General features: G+C 38.4%; 1 protein-coding gene across 1 annotated transcript; it reads left to right on the top strand.

Moving 5' to 3' along the window:
• The first annotated feature begins 139 nt into the window (after positions 1 to 139).
• psmg4 (proteasome (prosome, macropain) assembly chaperone 4) lies at positions 140 to 8,979 on the top strand. The gene is made up of 3 exons (XM_079830518.1): positions 140 to 446; positions 6,067 to 6,142; positions 8,792 to 8,979. The coding sequence occupies exons 1-3, from the start codon at positions 255 to 257 to the stop codon at positions 8,911 to 8,913; spliced, it is 390 nt and encodes a 129-aa protein (XP_079686644.1). The 5' UTR covers positions 140 to 254; the 3' UTR covers positions 8,914 to 8,979.
• The last annotated feature ends 2,985 nt before the right edge of the window (positions 8,980 to 11,964 follow it).

Genomic DNA, 11,964 nt, shown 5'->3' on the forward strand with positions numbered 1-11,964 from the left:
GATTTTCAAAGCCATCTTAAAGTGTGTCTACACTAGTTGTGTAATGCTCGATATCTGCATTTGAGCGCAAGCGCGTGTGTAATGTGAACGGGCGCTGGTGTTGTTGTTGCACTCCTCCGCCAGACCAGCGGGTGTCGCTGCAGTCTCGCGTGTCGCGTCGGTGAGCGCGTCGCGGAGGAACAGCGGGCGCGTGTGTTTTTACTTTCATTATGAGATTTGTGCCTGATCTGATCGCCGCGTGAAGCCCGATCGAGATGGAGACCGTGGAGAACGGAGAGCCCAGCGCCCCGGCGCCCGCCGAGTCCATCTCTGTCCATGATTTCTCCGAGAAGATCCTGGAGCAGCAGGTCCACTTCCATGTGATGAGGCTGAGCGGCGGGTTCTTCCTCTGGGTCGGCTCGAGCTCGGTTCTGTCCAATCTGGCCGTTTCCATCGCCAGTAGACACGTGAGTCCTGCCTCTACGTGTGTGTGTGTGTGTGTGTGTGTGTGTGTTTGTTTATATTACATTGTGGGGACCAACACGTAGAGGTAGGACTCACATGTATGTATGTGTGTGTGTGTGTGTGTGTGTGTGTGTGTGTGTGTAGTGTTTTTTCCTTATTATTATTGTTAATGTGCTATTATATATACACACACGTAGAGGTAGGACTCACATGTATGTATGTATGTATGTGTGTGTGTGTGTGTGTGTGTGTGTGTGAGTGTGTGTATGTATGTATGTATAATAGGGCTGGGCGATATGACGATATTATGGCATATCGACGATGTCTCGCAAATATCTCGATGTCGATAACAGTCAGTGTTATCAGACGATAATTCACAGTATCATAAAAATGACGACTGATAAACTCACAGGACATTGCGTTGCCAAATACATTATAAATAGCTTAGTAGTGACCATACACTTACCTTTTTAGTGTTTTTGATGCATAGCTACAGTAGCCTATATGTGTTAAAGCAAAACATTGAAGTATATGGATAAGATGTTGGTTGTGGTTGTGCGCAAAGAGAAGCACGTTACAAATTAACGAGACATAGGTTGGCTTGACTAAATGTTTTAAACAGCTCTAAAAATATTATTGGCTATTAAATTATAAATAGAATAGCCTATTAATAATACAAATATTAATCAAACATGTAAACCTGGAACATTTAACCTGGAACATTTAAAATACTAACGCTAAAAATAAAACGAGAGAGCGAAACCTTTGAAAAAAAAAAAATATTCAGGACACAATGCGAACGATATTCAATCATTTAGACAAATTGCTTTTATCAGTAACATAGCCTATTCAAAACGTTTTTAAAAAAAATCAAAATATGGGTAAAGAAACATCACCTTAAAATAACTTTATGCAGGTGATCTGTAAAACACCGTAAATGTGGTTTACCCAGCATGTCTTAACAGTTGCATATGAAAATCATAAATGCATTTTTTAAAATCATCAGTAAAATCTTCAAAAAACTAAATCATCATTCAAAATTAAAACAATTGATTTTTTTTTAATTAGACACCTTAATAATAAAATATAATCCAAACACAACGTTATTTAATTGTCTTAGCAGTTGCCATGCATTTTTAAAAAAATCATTAAAATCATCACAAATCTAAATTATCATTCAAAATTAAAACAAATATGTTTTCATTTTTTAAAAATACATTAGGCTAGTTCTCAGAAATAAAATATAATCTAAACACCACGTTATTTAATTGAACCTATGCATTTATAAAACATTAACGCAACAATCTAATGCAGGTTTCTAGACACAAAATTTTGCATGATTTTGCTTAGAAAGCCCTTCTTTAATGTGAATTTCGTTTTGTATAAATTGTATCTTAATTTTAATCAACGTTTAATCAGATAATTGCCTGGATTTAATAAATAAGAAGCAAATAGTCTATAGCAGACAATAATTGCGGGAGCGATCACATGCTTTGCGCATGAACTTGAGCGTGTCTCAAATAAACCCAAACTCAGCAGCTACTTGTCTCACAAACATGAGAAATATGTTTATATAAAGCTTGAAATGTCCACTTTTAAACGTAACGAAAATAGTCCAGCAATGCGCAGTGTTCAATAGTGGCAACGATATGCGTCCGTTCATTCACTCTTGTCAAAGACGCATCCGTTTACAAACCAATCAATGTCCCACATAGATGAAGACGAGTGGACGCAAGTGTGTCATGTTAAGTTCTTCGCTCGAATAATTGCAATGTGAAACCAAACCAAAACTAACCGAATGTATAAAATGTATCAAAACATGAACTTCGGTTCGGACCTTGGTGCGGACTTTCAGGTGTGAAAACGCCCTACACTCTCCAAGAGCTATCTGCCAAATAATCTGCTGTGTGGCTCTCAGGCACATAAATCGTTCCGAGGCAGTTTGATTGTAGTACCCAGTTTTTGTCTATGTAATGAGCAGTAATTGACATGTAAGGTGTCATCGTATTGCTGCTCGACCACATATCCGTCGTAAGAGCGACGTAATCCGCGCTACTGATGTTAGTCATAAACTCAGTTTTCTCTGTATTATACAGCTCTGGAATAGCTGTTCTTGAGAAATAATTCCGACTGGGTACTTCATACTGCCGGTCAAAAGTTTGAAGCATGGACCGGAATTCTGCCTGGTCCACAAGACTAAGAGGCATCATATCTTTAACCAGAAAACGGGTCACAGCTAGAGTGCACTGTCTCCATTTTAAACTGGATTTATCGTACTTCTTTCCACAAGCGAACGCAGAAGCAATCTGAGTTAAACTAGAACTTTTCCCGCTTTGAGAAGCGGCTGCAGAGCGGGGCTCAAATGAGGCCGCTACACTAGATGGTGTAGCCTATGTGGATATGGCAGCGGAGATTAGTGGGCTGCGCATCTTTAACCTTTACTTTTTTTTGCACAGCCTGCAGATAGCCTCTGTTGGATCCGCTGGTTCTCCATTTGCATTTGGTTTTAAATCCATAATACTGCCAAATTACCGGTGTGCATCTTTTCTTTGATATTAAGCCGTTGTCCTCCATTTTATGCCTGGAAAATTTTGACACGGACATGAGCAATGGCGCGCGTGGGCGAGGTCAGTGCGGAGTAGACGATATTATCAGATATCGCGATATTTTTGAAGGCGATTATCCCCCCCAAAAAATTCACATATCGCCCAGCCCTAATGTATAATAGCACATTAACAATAATAATAAGGAAAAAACACTACAAACACTACAAACACACACACACACACACACATACATACATACACACACATACATACATACATACATGTGAGTCCTACCTCTACGTGTGTGTGTATATATAATAGCACATTAACAATAATAATAAGGAAAAAACACTACACACACACACACACACACACACACACACACACACACACACACACACACACACACACACACACACACACATACACATACATACATGTGAGTCCTACCTCTACGTGTGTGTATATATAATAGCACATTAACAATAATAATAAGGAAAAAACACTACACACACACACACACACACACACACACACACACACACACACACACACACACACACACACATACATACATGTGAGTCCTACCTCTACGTGTGTGTGTGTTTGTTTGTTTATATTACATTGTGGGGACCAACACGTTGAGGTAGGACTCGTGTGTGTGTGTGTGTGTGTGTGTGTGTGTGTGTGTGTGTGTGTATAATAGCACATTAACAATGATAATAAGGAAAAAACACTGCACACACACACACACACACTCACACACACACACACACACACACACACACACACACACACATACATACATACATACATACATGTGAGTCCTACCTCTACGTGTGTGTGTGTGTGTGTGTGTGTGTGTGTGTGTGTATAATAGCACATTAACAACAATAATAATATGGAAAAAACACTACACACACACACATATATATATATAATGCATGCAGTGTTAAATAATATTAGACAAAGTTTTTATTCAGAAAATATATGAATGGACATTTTTAAGAAGGTTTAATTTGAGAGTTTCTGTCATTAAATTGAAAGAGTCTATGTTATTGTTACTGTTGTTGTTATTGGTATACATGTATGTTTTTGTATATTGTTTTTTTAAGACAAATTTGTTAAATTATTGTAAACAATATATTGAAGTGATATCGTAATCATAATAAAAATAAATAAATACTGTTGATTGAATGAATATATCCATTGCTGCATTAGCATTACATCATAAATAAATAGAAATATGCAGTGTTTTTTAGGCTACTATAATGACGCTGGCTTCTAAACGTGAGCATCGCGATCATTTGGCGTTTGAAAAAAAATAAAACCCATGAAATGATATTAATATGACCTGCTGAAACATGTGCCACTGTAGCTGTGATGAAGACATTTCACACGCGACGCAAGCAGAACACGCATGTGAACTCCTGCCGTGTTCAGGACTGTCATGGTTGTCAACAAATGCACATGCGATGCATCCGCTGATGTAAGATGACAAGAGTTTACGATAGTAGTAGAAGACAATACTGATTCCCAACTGTAGGGGGAGCCGAGAGCAAAACCTGCCCAGTGCTGCTTTAACATTGACGTAACATTGAAATCACTCGCTCTATTTCGCTCTATTTCGCTCTATTTCGCTCTATTTCGCTCTATTTCGCTCTATTCGCGTTTGGTGTGAACAGCAATAGTCGTCCCCTCAGCTCCGCCCACTTCCCGCCTCTTTGCCCATTGTCAGTTATCCGGGAGTGACGCGCTGACAAAATGGCGACGGCCAGCTCGACCCGACTTTGCGCTTCAGATCCTATGGGTGACGTCACGCACGCTACGGCCATATTTCTGTACAGTCTATGATTGTAACACCACACTTTAGTTATAAGCGTCATGAGATGTAGCTAAATATGTAATATTTGACAACTATTTTACGTTAAAACCGTTCAGCGACCAACAGTAACGTCAAACTCCTTGACCTTTGGTATGAAATTTCACCATTTTGATTGAAAAATGTACATTATTTATGTAAATCATAACTTAATTTGACATGACAAGAAACGTTTTGCATTTTTACATATTAGACCGATGAAAATAAGAGTGAATGTGTGCATATTTTAAAAAAGAAATATTATTTGCAAGAATAGAACTAGAATTTTTACCGTTCTTATTTTTTGCAATTTTTGTAATTTTATTGTCTTATTTATTTATTTTATTGTAGTGTAAATGAGCAAACATTAACATTACCATAATATATTAATACTTTAACCCTCTGGGGTTCTTCATTTATGGGTCACACTCAGGACCTTCGGGTCAAAAAAGATTTCAGTAAAATCAATGAAATATTTTTTTGTTCAATAATATTTTTTCTTTTCTTTTTGGTGTTTTTAGATAATTTTATGATTTATAATTAATATTTATGCAATAATTATGACCCATTTTTTCCCATTGAATATAATAAAAAATGTATATATATATATTTTTTATCACACAATAACACATTTTTACCACTATAAAAATAGCTTCATCGGAATGGTCCGAAACTTGGTGACTTTATTGGTACTTGGTATATGAACACCCAAAAAAATTGGGGACAGGATTCGAAAAGTCTAAGTGGTCGTAAAAAAAAAAAGTCACACTCAGGACCTTCGGGTCTAAAATGACCCCCATAGGAAATGAATGGGAAATTGGCAAAAATATGAGTTTTTTTGTGCGTACAATCTACAAATCAGCCAGGACTCAACAGTGAAGATCTCTAAAACATCAAGAGTGCAAAACAGACAAAACTCACACACACACACAAATTATTTTGTCTGTTTTGCACTCTTGATGTTTTAGAGATCTTCACTCTTGAGTGGTTTTTTTTTCTGCATCCTGGCTGATTTGTAGATTATATGCACAAAAAAACGAGTAGTAGTAGAGGACAGTACTGTTTCCCAACTGTAGGGGGACCCGAGAGCAAAACCTGCCTAGTGCTGCTTTAATAAGGGTGTGTTTTTGATTGAAAACATCTTCTTTGATTGGTTGACAGGTGAAAGACGTGTTTCCCGCAGGTCATGTCATGCATTTGCTCTTTTTTTCCCAGGATTCCATGCCTCTGTCCACTCTGGTGCTGGGCGACACATCGGACACGACCCCGAGCTCCCTCGCACAGAGACTGAGTAAGAATACAATCAATCACACTCATGAAGCCTTCCAGTCTTTCACACGCTCATGCCAAACCTGTATCATGATGGCAGTTTAAAGGCCCGGGTATACTTCGGCCGTCCGCGTTCGTGCACCGCCTGCATGACGTAATTTTCGTCACTCGGAGGGCTCGCGGCCGGCCGCACACCCCGTCCGCGCGCAGCCCAAATTTTGTGACCGCGCGGACGGTCCGCGTGCAACAGCGCATGCGCCAGCAGTACAGAAGAGTCCACTAGGTGGCAATACACACAGTATTGAGTACAGTGTTCAGCCGTCGAAGAAGAGTGTGCAAAGACCGGTTTAAAAACAACACGCTTGGAAAAAAAAGAGAGAATTTTTGATTCTTCAGTGTTTCTTCCAAACTATGTAGCAATGGTGGATGCACTACAGCTCTTCTCCGATCATGCCCAGCGAATGTCCCGTTGATGACAGGACTCAGTGCTGCCCTCCGATGTCTGGTGGAGCATAGACACTTTTTTACTGCGCATGTGTCGAACGCGATCCTCCGCGCGCATCCGTTGTGTAGTATACTTTAAAAGACGCGCGGACAGGGCTGCGCGCGGGACGCGTCCGGGCGCGGTAAGTGAAGTATACCCGGGCCTTAACCCTTAATCGTCCCTCAAGTAGGGTTTACGTTTGAGTCCCTTGGGCTCAGATAGACCCCAAACTTTTACAGAGCGATTGCATAAGGAAATATAATTTTTTTTACATGGAAAACTATATATAATTTTTTTATTTACTTCTCAACTATACATTTATGCTGTGTTTTTGTGGGTATTTCGTAGTTTTTTACCTATTTACTGCACAAATACTTAACTATGTCATAAATTGGCTCATTAAAAATTATTTTTTTATGAAAAAATCACTTGAATGATGATCTTAAATAAATATAAATAGTTTTTGGACATTGCTCTATATGTTAGGGATAGAATACCGCCATCTGTAGGTTTGTGGAAAAACTTTAGGAATTATAGTTAAAGAGAGAGAGAGAGAGAGCAATGACCGCATTATCCACTAGAGGTCCAGAGGGAAGTTAAGCTGCCGTTCATCTTTCTTTTATTTGCCCTTTTCTCTCTCTTTCTCATGATTGTTCCATGTTGCATTTGTGCTCTAGTGTTTCTCCTTCATTTATGTATGGAATGTTTTCAGATTTATGCCAGTTTTGTTGATTTTATTTGCCAGTTTCTATAAAAATGCTCTCTGTTGCAGTCACACACGTGTGTGTGTGTGTGTGTGTGTGTGTGTGTGTGTGTGTGTGTGTGTGTGTGTGTGTGTGTGTGTGAACATGCTTGTTCCATATTGCATTTGTGCTCTAGTATTAGTCCTTCATTTATGTATGAAAATCTTTCAGATTTATGCCAGTTTTGTTGATTTTATTTGCCAATTTCAATAAAAATACTCTCTGTTGCAGTCACACACACATGTGTGTGTTTGTGTGTTTGTTTGTGTGTGTGTGTACGTGTGTGTGTATGAGATAGAAAGTTTGTTCTACTTTGTGTTTATGCTCTAGGACCAGACCTTGATGTAAAAGTGGAAATTTTCAGATTTATACTGGATTAAGTTTTTTTTGACAAAAAAAGTGAAAAAAATGATTTTTTACACTTTCCCATTCATTTTCAATGTGGGGTCAATCTGACCCTGAGGGACTTAAACGGTAAAAACATTTTGACACACCTTTAGAACAACCAAATCAAGCCCAGATTTTTTGTGCATGTTTAGATTATTTAGGAAAAGTCACAGAGTCTCATGGCCCTGAGATGAAGGGAACACTTTTTAAAAATGGAGGAAAAGTCCAGTGGGGTCAGCTGGAGCACAAGGGCCGATTAAGGGTTAACAAACTCAGGGTTACAGGATTAGCTTCGAGTTGACAAAACCAAACCTTGAGTTTAGCTGTGACATCAGTAGTGAACAGCCAATCACACGCTGTGGATTCAATTCTCTCTTCTGCAGATTGACATTATAGGATTGAAAAATATTAAGAATTTAAACAAATTTACACAGCAAGAAGAGCCGTCTATGAAAGAGGACAACTTAAAGAAATTATTCACTACGTCAATGCAAGGACGTTAGTTTAGTTGCTATATAGAGAAAATTGAACATTTAAGCTCACGTGGTCATTTTTATAGCTTTATTTATTGATTTTAAAGCTTATTTGTAAGAATAGGCTATTTATATTCATTTTAACTAAGTGCCTATTAATGATTGATTCACTAAAATGATACATGTGTAATTGATTAAGGGTATAATAATTACATAAATTATCTCTAAATTATTATAAATAAGCATAGTTAAAAGCCAGACGCTTTAGCCATTTGCTGTGTAGTGACTTTAATGTGGAGTAGAAACAGGGGGCGTGGCTTTATTGCATCAGAGGCGTGTCACTTTGCTCACAGCTGATTGGTCCAATTTCAGTTTGATCTCTTACCCAGAACATAACCTGCCCTGGAGAGTGTCTATAGAGATGGCACTGCTAAAAGACAAACCACTTTAATGGTGCCTAAAACCCAGGATTGGCACAAACTAAGCTTAAACATATCTGGATAGCCAGCTAAACCGGCTTCATGGTACAGGCCCCTGGTGTTCAACTAGTTTTCTAGCATTTATTTTTCTCCGTTTCCTTTCAGCAAAGAAGACGAAGAAACAGGTGTTTGTGAGTTACAACCTGCCCATGACCAACTCAAATCTTGCACTACTGGTGGAGGACAGAATCAAGAAGGAGATGGAGCTTCATCCGGACAAGTTTTAAACATTCACTGTTTTACTTCTGTGGGGTTTTTTGTACATAGCTCAATAAATCTAGATCAAGAAATGATCTGTTGTAACGTAGTACTATTTTCTGTAGTGCGTTTCTGGTTTTGAGCCAGTCTGAGACAAATATATGTGGGTTATAGCAAAGAATAACTTGATCTGGTATTTTCTCATTTCGTAATTTTAATGTGAGAATTCCCGGTTGTGTAAAACCTGGAAATATGAGGGAGATTGTAGGGTGCGTTCACACTTGTAGTTCGGTTCGGACCAAAAAACTAAAACAAAACATATAGTCCTGGTCCGCTTAGCGTTCACACTGGCATTTTTAACAGCGAACCTCAAGTTGCAGAACCAAAGGCGTAGGGATACAGTAACAACCTGATTGGTCGGCTTTTATGACGTATATTTTGTGACGGAGCTGCTCACCGAACACTCAAAACAATGCTGTGTGCTGATTAAACGCCATCATTTCATGCGTGTACATATGGCTTTATTTTTACCAGCTGAGATCTCACGAAGAGCTCATCAAATGTTCACCAGGATTTCCTCCGTTGTGCAGAAACGAAGATTTGCATACACTCACCTAAAGGATTATTAGGAACACCTGTTCAATTTCTCATTAATGCAATTATCTAATCAACCAATCACATGGCAGTGTCTTCAGTGCATTTAGGGGTGTGGTCCTGGTCAAGACAATCTCCTGAACTCCACACTGAATGTCGGAATGGGAAAGAAAGGAGATTTAAGCTATTTTGAGCGTGGCATGGTTGTTGGTGCCAGACGGGCCGGTCTGAGTATTTCACAATCTGCTCAGTTACTGGGATTTTCACACACAACCATTTCTAGGGTTTACAAAGAATGGTGTGAAAAGGGAAAAGCATCCAGTATGCGGCAGTCCTGTGGGAGAAAATGCCTTGTTGATGCTAGAGGTCAGAGGAGAATGGGCCGACTGAATCAAGCTGATAGAAGAGCAACTTTGACTGAAATAACCACTCGTTACAACCCGAGGTCTGCAGCAAAGCATTTGTGAAGCCACAACACACACAACCTTGAGGCGGATGGGCTACAACAGCAGAAGACCCCACCGGGTACCACTCATCTACACTACAAAGAGGAAAAAGAGGCGACAATTTGCACGAGCTCACCAAAATTGGACAGTTGAAGACTGGAAAAATGTTGCCTGGTCTGATGAGTCTGGATTTCTGTTGAGACATTCAGATGGTAGAGTCAGAATTTGGCGTAAACAGAATGAGAACATGGATCCATCATGCCTTGTTACCACTGTGCAGGCTAGTGGTGGTGGTGTAATGGTGTGGGGGATGTTTTCTTGGCACACTTTAGGCCCCTTAGTGCCAATTGGGCATGGTTTAAATGCCACGGCCTACCTGAGCATTGTTTCTGACCATGTCCATCCCTTTATGAGCACCATGTCCCCATCCTCTGATGGCTACTTCCAGCAGGATAATGCACCGTCACAAAGCTCCAATCATTTCAAATTGGTTTCTTGAACATGACAATGAGTTCACTGCACTAAAATGGCCGCCACAGTCACCGGATCTCAACCCAATAGAGCATCTTTGGGATGTGGTGGAACGGGAGCCAAGTAACTGAGTTTCAAAACCCGGTAGTATATTTGAATTATGGTACTTTGCCCCCTCTTATCCCCCTGAGATGAGAGAATGATGCATTTTATTTCTGGAAAAAATCCTCCGATGACGCAAATATCGTCATTTTGCGTCATCTGAGTATTTTTGGCCAGAGGCAAAAGACTACAGGAGCTGTTCCGCATGTTATCAACCCGTCCACAGCGGAGGATCTCAGCCGCGGCCGCTCGGATCGGGCATTCATAACCAGTGTTGGGCACGCTACTTAAAAAAAGTAATTCGTTATAGTTACTAATTACTTCTTACAAATAGTAACTGAGTTACATCATTATAAAAGTAACTAATTACCAGGGAAAGTAACTATGTTACGTTTTTTTCTTTTCTTCAAATATGTCAAATAACTTGGATGACCCCAATATTAGATATGTTAAATGAATGAATTGGACACTAAATAGAATAAATTATTATTATAAAACATTGTACATTAATGTACACAATTGTAATGTTGCTGTGGGACAATGTGAAAGACACCAATCAAATTCAGTACATTATTGTAAATATTATCAGTAGGCCTACTATAGTGTAAATACTGTGTAAATATTATCATTAGGCCTACTATAGTGTAAATACTGTGTAAATATTATCAGTAGACCTACTATAGTGTAAATATTGTGTAAATATTATCAGTAGACCTACTATAGTGTAAATACTGTGTAAATATTATCAGTAGGCCTACTATAGTGTAAATACTGTGTAAATATTATCAGTAGACCTACTATAGTGTAAATATTGTGTAAATATTATCAGTAGGCCTACTATAGTGTAAATATTGTGTAAATATTATCAGTAGGCCTACTATAGTGTAAATACTGTGTAAATATTATCAGTAGACCTACTATAGTGTAAATATTGTGTAAATATTATCAGTAGACCTACTATAGTGTAAATACTGTGTAAATATTATCAGTAGACCTACTATAGTGTAAATACTGTGTAAATATTATCAGTAGACCTACTATAGTGTAAATATTGTGTAAATATTATCAGTAGGCCTACTATAGTGTAAATACTGTGTAAATATTATCAGTAGGCCTACTATAGTGTAAATACTGTGTAAATATTATCAGTAGACCTACTATAGTGTAAATACTGTGTAAATATTATCAGTAGACCTACTATAGTGTAAATATTGTGTAAATATTATCAGTAGACCTACTATAGTGTAAATACTGTGTAAATATTATCAGTAGGCCTACTATAGTGTAAATACTGTGTAAATATTATCAGTAGACCTACTATAGTGTAAATATTGTGTAAATATTATCAGTAGACCTACTATAGTGTAAATACTGTGTAAATATTATCAGTAGACCTACTATAGTGTAAATATTGTGTAAATATTATCAGTAGACCTACTATAGTGTAAATACTGTGTAAATATTATC

Source organism: Gobio gobio (assembly GCF_949357685.1).
Source record: "Gobio gobio genome assembly, chromosome: 12".
Lineage (NCBI taxonomy): Eukaryota > Metazoa > Chordata > Actinopteri > Cypriniformes > Gobionidae > Gobio > Gobio gobio.